The sequence below is a fragment of the Aegilops tauschii genome, chromosome 7, assembly GCF_002575655.3.
Source record: "Aegilops tauschii subsp. strangulata cultivar AL8/78 chromosome 7, Aet v6.0, whole genome shotgun sequence".
Taxonomy (NCBI): Eukaryota; Viridiplantae; Streptophyta; class Magnoliopsida; order Poales; family Poaceae; genus Aegilops; species Aegilops tauschii.
Window position 1 is genome coordinate 567,556,679 of NC_053041.3, and position 17,057 is coordinate 567,573,735.

The 17,057-nt window shown below is 43.3% G+C and overlaps 3 protein-coding genes across 3 annotated transcripts; 1 reads left to right on the top strand and 2 right to left on the bottom strand.

Moving 5' to 3' along the window:
- Positions 1 to 720: 720 nt before the first annotated feature.
- On the bottom strand, positions 721 to 1,860 carry LOC109742722 (BTB/POZ and MATH domain-containing protein 2-like). Its single transcript, XM_020301819.3, has one exon. The coding sequence runs from the start codon at positions 1,858 to 1,860 to the stop codon at positions 721 to 723; it is 1,140 nt and encodes a 379-aa protein (XP_020157408.1).
- Positions 1,861 to 8,486: 6,626 nt separating this feature from the next.
- On the top strand, positions 8,487 to 9,310 carry LOC109742742 (putative germin-like protein 2-3). Its single transcript, XM_073502947.1, has 2 exons — positions 8,487 to 8,621; positions 8,718 to 9,310. Exons 1-2 carry the CDS (start codon positions 8,501 to 8,503, stop codon positions 9,251 to 9,253), a joined length of 657 nt encoding a protein of 218 aa, XP_073359048.1. The 5' UTR covers positions 8,487 to 8,500; the 3' UTR covers positions 9,254 to 9,310.
- Positions 9,311 to 11,412: 2,102 nt separating this feature from the next.
- LOC109742720 (BTB/POZ and MATH domain-containing protein 2-like) lies at positions 11,413 to 12,320 on the bottom strand. The gene is made up of 2 exons (XM_045231554.1): positions 11,679 to 12,320; positions 11,413 to 11,514 (listed from the first exon to the last, which is right to left on the bottom strand). The coding sequence occupies exons 1-2, from the start codon at positions 12,318 to 12,320 to the stop codon at positions 11,413 to 11,415; spliced, it is 744 nt and encodes a 247-aa protein (XP_045087489.1).
- Between the last annotated feature and the right edge of the window lie 4,737 nt (positions 12,321 to 17,057).

A 17,057-nucleotide genomic window follows, 5' to 3' on the forward strand; every position in this document is an offset into this window, starting at 1 on the left:
CAAACCCCACTTCACCATAAAAAATTCAATCAAGTGATGACCACTGCACAAAAGAATCGAGACGATATATTAGGTGAGTAGCTCCCAGCAGTTTTATCTTAGTGGAGAAGGCTGAAGAATTTATTGGAACCTGCGATTGTGGTGTGTGGTAATGAATAGCACCCCAGGAGGATGGTAACTGTTGCGAAGAGATCATCAAATTCTTACCAAAATAGATGCAAAACTTGTCTCTGCTGTATTATGAAACAACAACCATAGCAAAGAAGATAAGAATTTTATGATGAATATAATGTAAAGAAAAAGTATACCCAAGCAGCTAGGAAAAGGTTCTTAGGCACTGGACCAAGATTTTCACATTATCATTGTCACTGTAACAACAACTCTTGGAGACCCCTGTTTTGTCTTCCAAATTCTTTCCCATAAATCCCGGTTCATAAAATGCGTTTCCAAAAACGTCTATGGAGTACATCATAAAGAAGGCACAGAGCAATAATATACAACACAATTAGTGCACAGAGAAATACACGAGGATAAGACTGCCTAGCTAGGGAACTTGCACAGGGCTGCAATGCAGTTCTACACCTGAAATAGCAGACCATCCATTCCATAAACAGACAATTTTCCCATATGTTGGATCTTTCTGATACTGCAGCATATAGGCAAATTACAGGACGAGACAAAAGCAAGACCTAGAACTACAATCTATGTAGAGTGCTTCTTTCATTTTTTCGAAGCAAGCTTGGCAATGACCTCATTCAAAATAGAGGGGTAAGTCATCATTAAATGCCCCCATCCATTAGTTGACATTACCCTTTTCAAACAGGAGGAAGATTGAGCTTCAATAAAATTGAAGCACGCCATCTTCAACCCGCTGCAGTCGTGCTGCTCGGCCAGAACAAGAGTGGCCGCCACTAAGCTCACACCTATGTCCTCAGACAACCGCTTTTCACATATGAACTTGAGGTGTTGGAGGTCATATCTGTCTGCCGCCGTAAATAAGCCTCGCAGCCATTGTAGCCGCATTTCATCCTCTTCTTGTCCTTGTTCCACATCTTGTGCTTCCTCCAGCATGCCTTCCTTCTCCATCTCAGGAAAAGAGTCTGTGTAGATGAATCTAAGCAGAGCCCTGAACACTTTTGCTTCCATGTCTTCGATCCGTATGACACTGGACGTGGTGCCCTCCTTCATGGGGCCAAAGAGCTGCGCCATGAAGACCGTCGACCGGGCAGCAAGCACGCACCGGTGTGCAGCGAATGTCTCGCCGCTGACCTCGAACGTCACATCAGCACCCACCTTACTTTCAAGGAGAGTGTTAAAATGCTGGCATATGTAGCGAGGCGGGGCAGTGCCACCAGCGGCGTCATCCTCCGCGCTGCATACCATGATGTCGCAGCGGATGGTGAAACCATCACGCTTCATATTCTCCGATCGTTCAAGGGCGTCTTTCCTCATGAACTTGCGGTGGCCCCGCGAACCGCCATGGGGGAAGCTGCACGTCTCGGTCCCAAGAATGTACACCAGCTTCTGCCTCTCGGCCTGGTCGATGAAACTGAGACTGAACTTGGCCTCCACGGCATTGTTGAGGTAGTCGTCGAGGCGGCAGACGTAGAGAGAGACGAAGTCGGCGCAGCTTGGACTGTCGCCGTTATGGAAGAGCTCGATCTGCCACGTGTGGCATCCGACCCTGAAGGGCCGGGAGATGATGCTCTCCCCGGTGGGCGCCTTCTCCTTGGCGCCTGAGTAGCCCTGGACCACGAGTAGGTGGTGGCCGCAGTCAGCGCTGGTTTCGCAGGCCGACCAGGCGCAAGGGGGGCACAGATCGACGTCGTCGACGACCGACACGCCGGCGAACGACGACATGGCGTCGACGAATCTGCGAGGCTGATCGATCGAAGATGTTGGCACTCCAAGCTTGGTTCGGAGCTGGGGATTTGAGATCGACGGGCTGATGGTCAAACCTGGTCGCGGTCCGCGCGGAGTCTCGGTCATGTCTACATAGTTCTCAAACCCATAGGGTCTGCGCGCTTAACGTTCGATGACGATTTATATTATGAGTTATGTGATTTGATGACCCAAGTTTGTTCGGAGTCCCAGATGAGATCACGGACATGATGAGGAGTCTCGAAATGGTCGAGAGGTACAAATCGATATATTGGAAGGCTATATTCGGACATCGGAAAGGTTCCGAGTGATTCGGGTATTTTTCGGAGTACCGGAGAGTTACGGGAATTCGCCGGGGGAAGTAGTGGGCATAGATCGAGATTAGGATTTGTTGAGTTGGCATCACATCATTCTCTAATGATGTGATCCCGTGTATCGAGATTAGGATTTGTTGAGTTGGCATCACATCATTGTATGCCCACATCATCCGTGTATAATCACAATGTAACTAGGTGATTATAAAGATGCTCTACAGGTGTCTCTGATGGTGTTTGTTGAGTTGGCATAGATCGAGATTAGGATTTGTCACTCCGTGTATCGGAGAGGTATCTTTGGGCCCTCTCGGTAATGCACAGCACTATAAGCCTTGCAACAAATGTGACTAATGAGTTAGTTGCGGGATGATGCATTACGGAACGAGTAAAGAGACTTGCCGGTAATGAGATTAAAGTAGGTATGATGATACCGACGATCGAATCTCGGGCAAGTAACATACCGATGACAAAGGGAACAATGTATGTTGTTATGCGGTTTGACCGATAAATATCTTGGTAGAATATGTAGGAGCCAATATGAGCATCCAGGTTCCGCTATTGGTTATTGACCAGAGATGTGTCTCGGTCATGTCTACATAGTTCTCGAACCCGTAGGGTCCGCACGCTTAACGTTCGATGACAATTTGTATTATGAGTTATGTGATTTGATGTACCGAAGTTTGTTCAGAGTACCGGATGAGATCACGGACATGATGAGGAGTCTCGAAATGGTCGAGAGGTAAAGATTCATATATTGGAAGGTTGCATTCGGATATCGGAATGGTTCCAAGTGATTCGGGCATTTTTCCGGAGTACCAGGAGGTTACCGGAACCCCCCGGGGAAAGATATGGGCCTTATGGGCCATAGGAGGGAGGCTAACCAGCCCACAAGGGGCTGGTGCGCCCCCCACAAGGGAGGAGGCCGAATTGGACTTGGGAAGGGGGCGCCACCCCCTTTCCTTCTCCTACTCCCTCTCCTTCCCCTTTTCCCCCTCCGGTAGAAGGAAAAAAGGGTGGGGCCGAATCCTACTAGGACTGGAGTCCTAGTAGGACTCCCCTCTCCCTAGCGCGCCCCTTGTTGGCCGGCCTCCTCCTTCCCTCCTTTATATACGGGGGCAGGGGGCACCCCAAAGGCACACCAGACAATCTCTTAGCCGTGTGCGGTGCCCCCTCCACTGTTCAACACCTCGGACATATCGTCGTAGTGCTTAGGCGAAGCCCTGCGCCGGTAACTTCATCATCACCGTCACCACACCGTGGTGCTGACGAAACTCTCCCTCGGCCTCAACTGGATCAAGAGTTCGAGGGACGTCATTGAGCTGAATGTGTGCAGATCACGGAGGTGCTGTGCGTTCGGTACTTGGATCGGTTGGATCGTGAAGACGTTCGACTACATCAACCGCGTTACTAAACGCTTCCGCTTTCGGTCTACGAGGGTACATAGACACACTCTCCCCGCTCGTTGCTATGCTTCTCCTAGATAGATCTTGCGTGATCGTAGGCAAAAAATTTGAAATACTACGTTCCCCAACAGCATCTACATCAACTCTATTGCCCTTCCGATGAAGCGTGAGTAGTTTACCACAGACCTACGGGTCCATAGCTACTAGCTAGATGGCTTCTTCTCTCTCTTTAATTCTCAATACCATGTTCTCCTCGATGTTCTTGGAGATCTATCCGATGTAATATTCTTTTGCGGTGTGTTTGTCGAGATCTGATGAATTGTGGATTTATGATCGGCTTACCTATGAATATTATTTGAATCTTCACTGAATTCTTATATGCATGATTTGATATCTTTGTATTTCTTTTCGAGTTATCGGTTTGGTTTGGCCAACTAGATTGGTTTTTCTTGCAATGGGAGAGGTACTTAGCTTTGGGTTCAATCTTGTGGTGTCCTCAGCCGGTGACAAAGTAGGGGTAGCGAGGCACGTATTGTATTGTTGCCATCGAGGATAAAAAGATGGGTTTACATCATATTGCATGAGTTTATTCCTCTACATCATGTCATCTTACTTAAAGCGTTGCTCTGTTCTTTATGAACTTAATACTCTAGATGCAGGCAAGAGTCGGTCAATGTGTGGAGTAATAATAGTAGATGCAGGCAGGAGTCGGTCTACTTGACACGGACGTGATGCCTATATTGCATAATCATTACCTTGGATATCGTCATAACTTTGCGCTTTTCTATCAATTGCTCGACAGTAATTTGTTCACCCACCGTATTATTTGCCTTCATGAGAGAAGCCTCTAGTGAAACCTATGGCCCCCGGGTCTATTTTCCATCATATTAGTTTCCAATCTACTATTTTGCAATCTTTTACTTTCAGATCTATATACCAAAAAAACCAAAAATATTTACTTTATCTTTTGTTTAGTTTTATCTATCTCTATGAGATGTCAATTTTGCAAGTGACCGTGAAGGGATTGACAACCCCTTTATCACGTTGGGTGCAAGTGTTTGATTGTTTGTGCAGGTATTGGTAATTTGTGCGTTCTTCTCCTACTGGATTGATACATTGGTTCTCTAATTGAGAGAAATACTTATCTTTATTTTGTTGCATCACCCTTTCCTCTTCAAGGGAAAAACCAACGCAAGCTCAAGAAGTAGCAGAGACCATAGTTCATATTCGGTGCTATGTTGAGTAAGGACGGATGAATGTAAAGAATAACATGTTGTAATAAATTCAACCTTATAAGTAGAATATTAAAAATATTTTCTAGGTCTAGTAGATTAATTATCCGGTTTGTATACTAGCTTGGCAATTTTTCTATAAGACATGTGATATTAGGACCTTGAGTTAAGGTTTTAAACGTGGCATTTTTAGTTGGTATAAAATACTACGATATCCAATCAATTTGTGTGCGATACTATATGAGATATGTTGAATTAACGTTTTTAATTGTGTCGTCATTTTCCAATGAAATAAAAGGTTACATTTTAATAGTTACTTATTTGGGTCAGCTAGACAATTTATCCAGTGTATCGACCAAGTCATCAATTTTGTTGTAGTAATATTATATTAGGATGTTGACTTAAAGTTCTAATTTTATTGTGGCCAGATTAGTCATTTGTATACAATATTCCTAACAAAGGTCTCATACAATCGCATGTATATGTAACAATAACATCAATCTTTTATTTATGCCGACGATGATGTTGAACGCCATCGATGGACTTGTGAGCAGATGCGGATATCATGCTAGAATAATCAAAATTCTTGTCCAACACAAATTGTTATTAGTCTATGTGAGAAGAAGCACTCACAAATTTTTTCAAATAATTAGTACTCAGTTTAGCTATGCGTGTAGCCAACTGTATCATTCTTTTTTTAAGGGTCAAGTGTGTCCTTCCTAATTAGTCATTATAAGTCAGATACGTGAGATGCAACTAAAAGAAAGATACGTGAGATGTAGTAGTTTTTTTATGTTTCTTTGGAGGGGACGTGAGATATAGTAGTTTTTTTTTTTGAAGGGACACGTAGATAGATGTATGGTGCATAAGCAAGATCATCCGCTGAGTTGTAATTTTTTTATTTGCAGAGAGTGTTTTCTTTTGGTTAATTAAGTCATACATGTAGGGTATATTTCACAACTAATTGTTAGCTTTGGGTCCATCAGTGTTACGTGCAGTCACGTAAATCTAATGGTTATATTTTTAATGATCCACCAAATTAATGGTCGGATGTCTCTAATTTTTTATGAGATTTTATAGCCTATTTTTCTTTTTTCTGGTTAGCCCATCAAGTTTTTTTTAATATATAAAGATAGATGTGTTGACATGAGGGAGCCCATAAACATCCTTACAATAAGCCTCTTGTACATGCATTTAAAAAATAATAATCATAAGGATGATGACGTAGCAAGCTTAGATGTGCTAACAAAATAAGATCACCTATGATAATGCATTATCAATATAGCAAAATGTAAAAGTTGTAGAATAATCACAAGAAAATAATCTTGAGAATCGCTACCGTTTAAAAACTTCACAAGTACTGTTTAGGAGAATATCTATAGAAATATTAAGCTCCCATGACTTGAAGCGTTCTGATGCTTCGGGAGTTGTGGGGTCGCTGAGGGGTCGTCCTGTAAGGTTGTGTCAGTTTAGTTTTATCTATCCTTCTCTTTTTTTCACATTTTAATTCTTGAGTGCTTATTAAAATTTGTGAACATTAAAAAATGTTTCTTAAAAATTCAGATTTTTTTCAGATTCATTAATATTTATTACTCCCTTCGTCCATTTCAGATTCAAAAATGCATTAGGCCCTATATATATGGATAGAGGGAGTACATTAACAGATATTTTAAAGTTCATGGTCATCTTTAAAGTTTGTGAACATTTTTAAAATTTGAAAACTTATTTAATGTGCAAACTTTTTTTAGAATCCATGAATATATTTTTAATTCGTGAATGTTTTCTAAAATTCATGGTTTTGTAAATATGCAATATATTTTAAAATCCATGAAGATGTTTTATTTAAACTAACTTTTTTCAAATAAAAAAGATAGACGAATTTTTCTGAGCTAGCGATGGCATGAGCGGAATAAAAAGCTAAACGAGCAAGAGGAGCAGGAAGGCAAGCTGAGTGAGCAAGAGATTCATGGGTCGCCCCATGTGAGCATTATAGCAGCAATTCATGGTTGCAGTGTTGAATAGAAGCTGCCAAGAGGCTCAAATGATCACCACCGGCTAACACCGAGACCAAAATGTGTAAAGACAGTATAACGACGCACTAAACAACTCTATTCTCCACTTGGAAAAAATATTGCCTCCAATAGCAACCCGACACGATATATGAACGGAAAAACACCGTAATAACATAATTAAATCACAAGTCCACAGAAAAAGTCCAAACAATCGATTGCAATAATCTACTAGATATAAAAGAGTTAATCCCATGAGTGAAGAATGGCGTGGTGAAGCACGTGTTAGCCTCTAGTTACAATGTTTAAGCTCGTCGGAGAATGTTGTAACCCAAGTGTTTGGAGCCATCTCCTCTAATCAAGCATGAGCTTTTGGGCGATCAATCTTCATCTTCTCCATGTTCCCCTCCCAAGTAGATACTGAAGTTAATATTGCAAGTTTTCAAAAGATTGTTCTTCATGTTCTCTCCCTTGTGTACCTTATTTAGAATCTCATAGAGATGTATAACACAGAGTTTGTGCTCATATTCACTGAACACTGGCTAAACAACTTTAATCAGCCCTTGCATAAACATATATCATTACAACATCATAACTAGTTGATGATGGACAAGTTGTAACTAAAGACGCTCACGCTAAAGCAAAATTGCTTAGCAGTGGTGGCACAAAATAGCTACCCGTGGCGGGCGCCCGCCACTGGTATTTAGGTTACCATTGGCGGGCCTAAAGTACCACCCTCCACTGGTAATCTAAATACCAATGGTGGATGTTGGACCCGTCACTTGTATTTAGGACACCAATGGTGGGCGTAGTTTTGTGCCCGCCAGTGCTAAGGTTTACAGGAACCCGAAAGAAAACAGGATGGGCCGGGAAAGCCCGCACCCACGGGGTCATCAACATCCATGTGTGTAGGGGATGCCCATGACGTAGCCACCATAGCCTCGTCATCGTTGTAGCGGACGCCACTAACAAGCTTGATGTCATTGTAGCCAGCCACTGCCGACGTGCACTGCTGTTGTCGGTGCCCACAACAGGATCCGGCAGCCGCTGACCGGCATGAACATCATATCAATTTCACATTCACAATGAGTAATGTTTTGATTTCACATTTATTTCAAAAACTAATACTATGTCCATTCACAGGGAACGGACAACAGTAGCAATATAGATCAAAGAATCCATGTGAATTTTGAAAACAAGTTTTGCATTAACTGAATACTAGCAGCAGCAATCTATTTCAAAAACCTAAAACTAGATGCAATTACATACCTTTCCTGGCGTGGAGGGATCGCATGCTCTGCTGGATTCTTGGTCAATCGATGTGGATATGTACAGGCGACTTGTTCAAGCATAGATTGCTCTGATGTAATCATGCATGCTATATATTAATTTGATCCTGCCGTCCCACATACATACGTACGGGTAGCAGGCTGTGTCCAGATATATACACGCGCTCTGCAGGCTGCCCACACCACAAAGACTTGTTCCTACACCCAATCATGTGTATCTAGACATACATATATGTATGGCAAGATCTCCCTATAAATACTAGCCTTCTTCACTCCTTAAACATCGCACAGTTCAAGCAGCGCTAGCATAGCAACCAATTCCAAAGCTCGACTGCTTGCTAATTTACTCTAGCGAGGAGAAAACAAAGAGACATGGCCATTCGAGTGTTGCTCCTTGCAGGAGCTCTCCTGGCCTTTGCATGCTCGCATGGCGCCACCGCCTCCGATCCCAGCCATCTCCAGGACTTCTGCGTCGCTGACAAGACATCTCCAGGTACAACATACACACTGATAAAGTCCATATAACTGTAGTTAAGCTTAAGCAATCACTCAATTAGACTATCTTATATGAATGCATCTACCTACGCAGTGCGTGTCAACGGACTGGCTTGCAAGGCCGCGAAAGAGGTCGTCGTCGAGGACTTCTACTTCTCCGGCCTCCACGTGGCCGGCAACACGACGAACAAGCAGGGCTCAGCGGTGACCGCCGTCAACGTCGCGCAGATCGGTGGACTGAACACCATGGGTGTCTCCCTCGTCCGCATCGACTATGCACCGTTCGGCCTCAACCCTCCCCACACCCATCCGCGTTCCACTGAGATTTTGACCGTGCTAGAGGGTTGCCTGCACGTCGGTTTCGTGACGTCGAACCCCGAGAACAAACACTTTGAGAAGGTTCTCAACAAGGGAGATGTGTTTGTGTTTCCTAAGGGCCTCGTTCATTACCAGTACAACAACAGGACTACTGGTGCAGTAGCTATTGCGGCGCTGAGCAGCCAGAACCCTGGAGTGATCACGATAGCCAACGCGGTGTTTGGAGCCGAGCCTTCCATCCCGGCCGGTATTACTACCAAGGCCTTCCAAGTGGAGAAGAGCACGGTGGATTGGATCCAGGCACAGTTCTAAGTTTGTGTTCCCACGGGTGTGTTGTCGAGTCGATTGGTACTGCTTTGTGTTTAGACTCAAATTTGCATTGCATTACATTCTTTCTATAATATTGTAAGTCGGGGATTGTGTCCTCATTGGTGTGTTTTTTCCTGTTTAAAAAATGTTGATGTGTTGTGGGACACACCCCTATTATTTATTCTAAAAGTAAAAATTGTTTTATCTTGTGTAATGTTTTTTCACGGGAAGTAATTCTTTATCTTATATGATGTTTTTTGAAGGGTTATCTTGTGTGATGTTTTTTTAGAACTTATCTTGTGTAATGTTGATGTGTCGTGGGGCACCCTATTGTTTATTCCAAAGGAAAAAAGTATCTGCGAACCAACCTGTGGTTGGATGGTTAGAGGGACAGTGCTATCTCCAGCCCACCAGGGTTCAAGCCCTGTTGCTCGCATTATTCCTGGATTATTTTTCAATTCAGAGACAGAGCTCAGATCTCATCGGTCACTGGCCTGTTCTTCGCACAGATGCCATTTATTTTGTGTAGAATTCGAGAGCCAACTCCGGATAACTGCATCTTTACCGGCACGATATTGAAGCCTCTTGTAGTTGCCGCAGCGAGGGAGTCTGTTGGCTTTTCTGACAATTTAGTAGAACATTATACTTTCAAACTTAATAGTCTACCGAACTGCAAAGCAAGCTTTGGAATCAAAATCACTGGAAGTTCATAGAAAGCTTATGTGCTTTGACTCCTTCACTATATAACTTGATTGTCTCCCCACAGACAATGCTTGAGAAATGTATGTTAGTTTGATATGAATAATGAACGAGGTTCGCTTAATTTCTTCTGTCGGGAATTTGGAGGCGGAACGGTTCATCCGATTTTATAATTCTACCAGGTTCTTCCTTCCTTTCTTCTCCCTTTGTTCTCCTAATTGTTTCTTCTTCACGTAATCGCATAATCACGATACTTCCAGGTACAACTACTAGCACATTTTCTATGATCTATCAAAACAAAAGCTCCTCGCGATTTAAGCATACAAGGTTCACATTAGATTAGTGCACTATTTGGGAGGAACTAAACTAGAAGCACATGGATGAAGGTTGTTGATTCATGAATTTAAACAAGGCAATACTTCAACCAATGAATGTACAAGCAATGCACATCTGTAATTATGATAGGTTGGATCAGGTATTGTGTTTTTGCTTGCCAAATCTATTGCATGGTTCAACTAATGACGAAACCTGGAAAATAAGAATGTTTCCCTACCAATAAACAAATCCTTTTATCAAAAAAATAAACTCCTTCCAGAAAGAAATTCTTGTGGATGATTTATGAGCTCCAGGAGTTACCTAATGTGCAGTCAAAGGTAGTGAAGACCCAAACATTCCATTTTCATGTCCTTGCTGTCAGCCAACTCCTTTAAGGCTGGAACACATGAAGAAAAAGAACCATCCTGAACACCAGATGCAGTATTTTTTATATAATCAGTAATATGAAGATAATGTACTCCCATTATCTACCTGAAGTTCATTTTGGTTTTTCCTTCTCGAGTGTGATTTCAACGAGCTGAATATTTCCTTGTAGTGAATCAGCCTTGCAAGAGGGGAGGAAAGAGTAGCCATCCAGAAGCTTCAAACCCCACTTCACCATAAAAAATTCAATCAAGTGATGACCACTGCACAAAAGAATCGAGACGATATATTAGGTGAGTAGCTCCCAGCAGTTTTATCTTAGAGGAGAAGGCTGAAGAATTTATTGGAACCTGCGATTGTGGTGTGTGGTAATGAATAGCGCCCCAGGAGGATGGTAACTGTTGCGAAGAGATCATCAAATTCTTACCAAAATAGATGCAAAACTTGTCTCTGCTGTATTATGAAACAACAACCATAGCAAAGAAGATAAGAATTTTATGATGAATATAATGTAAAGAAAAAGTATACCCAAGCAGCTAGGAGAAGGTTCTTAGGCACTGGACCAAGATTTTCACATTATCATTGTCACTGTAACAACAACTCTTGGAGACCCCTGTTTTGTCTTCCAAATTCTTTCCCATAAATCCCGGTTCATAAAATGCGTTTCCAAAAACGTCTACGGAGTACATCATAAAGAAGGCACAGAGCAATAATATACAACACAATTAGTGCACAGAGAAATACACGAGGATAAGACTGCCTAGCTAGGGAACTTGCACAGGGCTGCAATGCAGTTCTACACCTGAAATAGCAGACCATCCATTCCATAAAGAGACAATTTGCCCATATGTTGCATCTTTCTGATACTGCAGCATATAGGCAAATTACAGGACGAGACAAAAGCAAGACCTAGAACTACAATCTATGTAGAGTGCTTCTTTCGTTTTTTCGAAACAAGCTTGGCAATGACCTCATTCAAAATAGAGGGGTAAGTCGTCATTAAATGCCCCCATCCATTAGTTGACATTACCCTTTTCAAACAGGAGGAAGATTGAGCTTGAATAAACTTGAAGCACGCCATCTTCAACCCGCTGCAGTCGTGCTGCTCGGCCAGAACAAGAGTGGCCGCCACCGAGCTCACACCTATGTCCTCAGACAACCGCTTTTCACAGATGAACTTGAGGTGTTGGAGGTCATATCTGTCTGCCGCCGTAAATAAGCCTCGCAGCCATTGCAGCCGCATTTCATCCTCTTCTTGTCCTTGTTCCACATCTTGTGCTTCCTCCTGCATGCCTTCCTTCTCCATCTCAGGAAAAGAGTCTGTGTAGATGAATCTAAGCAGAGCCCTGAACACTTTTGCCTCCATGTCTTCGATCCGTATGACACTGGACGTGGTGCCCTCCTTCATGGGGCCAAAGAGCTGCGCCATGAAGACCGTCGACCGGGCAGCAAGCACGCACCGGTGTGCAGCGAATGTCTCGCCGCTGACCTCGAACGTCACATCAGCACCCACCTTACTTTCAAGGAGAGTGTTAAAATGCTGGCATATGTAGCGAGGCGGGGCAGTGCCACCAGCGGCGTCATCCTCCGCGCTGCATACCATGATGTCGCAGCGGATGGTGAAACCATCACGCTTCATATTCTCCGATCGTTCAAGGGCGTCTTTCCTCATGAACTTGCGGTGGCCCCGCGAACCGCCATCGGGAAGCTGCACGTCTCGGTCCCAAGAATGTACACCAGCTTCTGCCTCTCGGCCTGGTCGATGAAACTTGTTGGGGAACGTAGTAATTTTAAAAAAATTCCTACGCACATGCAAGATCATGGTGATGCATAGCAACGAGAGGGGAGAGTGTTGTCCACGTACCCTCGTAGACCGACAGCGGAAGCGTTATCACAACGCGGTTGATGTAGTCATACGTCTTCACGATCCAACCGATCAAGTACCGAACGCACGGCACCTCTGAGTTCTACACACGTTCAGCTCGATGACATCCCTCGAACTCCGATCCAGCCGAGTGTTGAGGGAGAGTTTCGTCAACACGACGGCGTGGTGACGATGATGATGTTCCACCGGCGCAGGGCTTCACCTAAGCTCCGCAACGGTATTATCGAGGTGTAATATGGTGGAGGGGGGCACCGCACACGGCTAAGAGATCTCAAGGATCAATTGTTGTGTCTCAGGGGTGCCCCCCTGCCCCCGTATATAAAGGAGCAAGGGAGGAGGAGGCCGGCCCTAGGAGGGGGCGCACCAAGTGTGGAGTCCTACTAGGACTCCCTAGTCCTAGTAGGATTCCACCTCCCATATGGAATAGGAAAAGAGGAAGGGAAAAAGAGAAGGAAGGAAGGGGGCGCCCCCCTTCCCAAGTCCAATTCGGACCAGACCAACGGGAGGGGTGCGGCCACCCTTGAGGCCCTTTTTCTTCTTTCCCGTATGGCCCAATAAGGCCCAATACGTATTCCCGTAACTCTCCGGTACTCCGAAAAATACCCGAATCACTCGGAACCTTTCCGAAGTCCGAATATAGTCGTCCAATATATCGATCTTTACGTCTCGACCATTTCGAGACTCCTCGTCATGTCCCCGATCTCATCCGGGACTCCGAACTCCTTCGGTACATCAACATACATAAACTCATAATAAAACTGTCACCGTAACTTTAAGCGTGCGGACCCTACGGGTTCGAGAACTATGTAGACATGACCGAGACACGTCTCCGGTCAATAACCAATAGCGGGACCTGGATGCCCATATTGGCTCCCACATATTCTACGAAGATCTTTATCGGTCAGACCGCATAACCACATATGTTGTTCCCTTTGTCATCAGTATGTTACTTGCCAGAGATTCGATCGTCGGTATCTCGATACCTAGTTCAATCTCGTTACAGGCAAGTCTCTTTACTCGTTCCGTAACACATCATCCCGCAACTAACTTATTAGTCACAATGCTTGCAAGGCTTATAGTGATGTGCATTACCGAGTGGGCCCAGAGATACCTCTCCGACAATCGGAGTGACAAATCCTAATCTCGAAATACGCCAACCCAACAAGTACCTTTGGAGACACCTGTAGAGCACCTTTATAATCACCCATTTACGTTGTGACGTTTGGTAGCACACAAAGTGTTCCTCCGGTAAACGGGACTTGCATAATCTCATAGTCATAGGAACATGTATAAGTCATGAAGAAAGCAATAGCAACATACTAAACGATCGGGTGCTAAGCTAACGGAATGGGTCAAGTCAATCACGTCATTATCCTAATGAGGTGATCTCGTTAATCAAATGACAACTCATGTCTATGGCTAGGAAACATAACCATCTTTGATTAACGAGCTAGTCAAGTAGAGGCATACTAGTGACACTCTCTTTGTCTATGTATTCACACATGTATTATGTTTTCGGTTAATACAATTCTAGCATGAATAATAAACATTTATCATGATATAAGGAAATAAATAATACTTTATTATTGCCTCTAGGGCATATTTCCTTCAGTCTGCCACTTGCACTAGAGTCAATAATCTAGTTTACACAGTAATGATTCTTACACCCATGGAGCCTTGGTGCTGATCATGTTTTGCTCGTGGAAGAGGCTTAGTCAACGGGGTCTGCAACATTCAGATCCGTATGTATCTTGCAAATTTCTATGTCTCCCACCTGGACTAAATCCCGGATGGAATTGAAGCGTCTTTTGATGTGCTTGGTTCTCTTGTGAAATCTGGATTCCTTTGCCAAGGCAATTGCACCAGTATTGTCACAAAAGATTTTCATAGGACCCGATGCACTAGGTATGACACCTAGATCGGATATGAACTCCCTCATCCAGACTCCTTCATTTACTGCTTCCGAAGCAGCTATGTACTCCGCTTCACATGTAGATCCCGCCACGACGCTTTGTTTAGAACTGCACCAACTGACAGCTCCACCGTTCAATGTAAATACGTATCCGGTTTGCGATTTAGAATCGTCCGGATCAGTGTCAAAGCTTGCATCAATGTAACCATTTACGATGAGCTCTTTGTCACCTCCATATACGAGAAACATATCCTTAGTCCTTTTCAGGTATTTCAGGATGTTTTTGACCGCTGTCCAGTGATCCACTCCTGGATTACTTTGGTACCTCCCTGCTAAACTTATAGCAAGGGACACATCAGGTCTAGTACACAGCATTGCATACATGATAGAGCCTATGGCTGAAGCATAGGGAACATCTTTCATTTTCTCTCTATCTTCTGCAGTGGTCGGGCATTGAGTCTTACTCAATCTCACACCTTGTAGTACAGGCAAGAACCCTTTCTTTGCTTGATCCATTTTGAACTTCTTCAAAACTTTGTCAAGGTATGTGCTTTGTGAAAGTCCAATTAAGCGTCTTGATCTATCTCTATAGATCTTAATGCCTAATATATATGCAGCTTCACCGAGGTCTTTCATTGAAAAACTCTTATTCAAGTATCCCTTTATGCTATCCAGAAATTCTATATCATTTCCAATTAGTAATATGTCATCCACATATAATATCAGAAATGCTATCGAGCTCCCACTCACTTTCTTGTAAATACAGGCTTCTCCAAAAGTCTGTATAAAACCAAATGCTTTGATCACACTATCAAAGCGTTTATTCCAACTCCGAGAGGCTTGCACCAGTCCATAAATGGATCGCTGGAGCTTGCACACTTTGTTAGCTCCTTTTGGATCGACAAAACCTTCCGGTTGCATCATATACAGCTCTTCTTCCAGAAATCCATTCAGGAATGCAGTTTTGACATCCATTTGCCAAATTTCATAATCATAAAATGCGGCAACTGCTAACATGATTCGGACAGACTTAAGCATCGCTACGGGTGAGAAGGTCTCATCGTAGTCAATCCCTTGAACTTGTCGAAAACCTTTTGCAACAAGTCGAGCTTTATAGACAGTAACATTACCATCAGCGTCAGTCTTCTTCTTGAAGATCCATTTGTTTTCAATGGCTTGCCGACCATCGGGCAAGTCAACCAAAGTCCATACTTTGTTCTCATACATGGATCCCATCTCGGATTTCATGGCTTCAAGCCATTTTGCGGAATCTGGGCTCACCATCGCTTCTTCATAGTTCGTAGGTTCGCCATGGTCTAGTAACATGACCTCCAGAACAGGATTACCGTACCACTCTGGTGCGGTTCTTGATCTAGTTGACCTACGAAGTTCAGTAATAACTTGATCTGAAGTTTCATGATCATTATCATTAACTTCCTCACTATTTGGTGTAGGTGTCGCAGAAACTGATTTCTGTGATGATCTACTTTCCAATAATGGAGCAGGTACAGTTACCTCATCAAGTTCTACTTTCCTCCCACTCACATCTTTCGAGAGAAACTCCTTCTCTAGAAAGGATCCATTCCTAGCAACGAATATCTTGCCTTCGGATCTGTGATAGAAGGTATACCCAGCAGTCTCTTTTGGGTATCCTATGAAGACACATTTCTCCGATTTGGGTTCGAGCTTATCAGGTTGAAGTTTCTTCACATAAGCATCGCAACCCCAAACTTTAAGATACGACAACTTTGGTTTCTTTCCAAACCATAGTTCATAAGGCGTCATCTCAACGGATTTTGATGGTGCCCTATTTAACGTGAATGCAGCCGTCTCTAAAGCATAACCCCAAAACGATAGCGGTAAATCAGTAAGAGACATCATAGATCGCACCATATCTAGTAAAGTGCGATTACGACGTTCGGACACACCATTACGCTGTGGTGTTCCGGGTGGCATGAGTTGCGAAACTATTCCGCATTGTTTCAAATGTAGACCAAACTCGTAACTCAAATATTCTCCTCCACGATCTGATCGTAGAAACTTTATTTTCTTGTTACGATGATTTTCAACTTCACTCTGAAATTCTTTGAACTTTTCAAATGTTTCAGACTTATGTTTCATTAAGTAGATATACCCATATCTGCTTAAATCATCTGTGAAGGTGAGAAAATAACGATATCCGCCAGGAGCCTCAATATTCATCGAACCACATACATCTGTATGTATAATTTCCAACAAATCTGTTGCTCTCTCCATAGTACCGGAGAACGGTGTTTTGGTCATCTTGCCCATGAGGCACGGTTCGCAAGTACCAAGTGATTCAAAATCAAGTGATTCCAAAATTCCATCAGTATGGAGTTTCTTCATGCGCTTTACACCGATATGACCCAAACGGCAGTGCCACAAATCAGTTGCACTGTCATTATTAACTCTGCATCTTTTGGCTTCAACATTATGAATATGTGTATCACTACTATCGAGATTCATTAAAAATAGACCACTCTTCAAGGGTGCATGACCATAAAAGATATTCTTCATATAAATAGAACAACCATTATTCTCTGATTTAAATGAATAACCATCTCGCATTAAACAAGATCCAGATATAATGT

Bases quoted from the DNA above. Each gene is read 5' to 3' on its own strand.
- LOC109742742 (XM_073502947.1), top strand. From the start codon at position 8,501: ATGGCCATTCGAGTGTTGCTCCTTGCAGGAGCTCTCCTGGCCTTTGCA. The intron at 8,622-8,717 runs GTACAACATACA...CTACCTACGCAG, and splicing joins CGCTGACAAGACATCTCCAG to TGCGTGTCAACGGACTGGCT.
- LOC109742720 (XM_045231554.1), bottom strand. From the start codon at position 12,320: ATGAGGAAAGACGCCCTTGAACGATCGGAGAATATGAAGCGTGATGGT. The intron at 11,515-11,678 runs GTAATGTCAACT...TATATGCTGCAG, and splicing joins CTTCCTCCTGTTTGAAAAGG to TATCAGAAAGATGCAACATA.
- LOC109742722 (XM_020301819.3), bottom strand. From the start codon at position 1,860: ATGTCGTCGTTCGCCGGCGTGTCGGTCGTCGACGACGTCGATCTGTGC.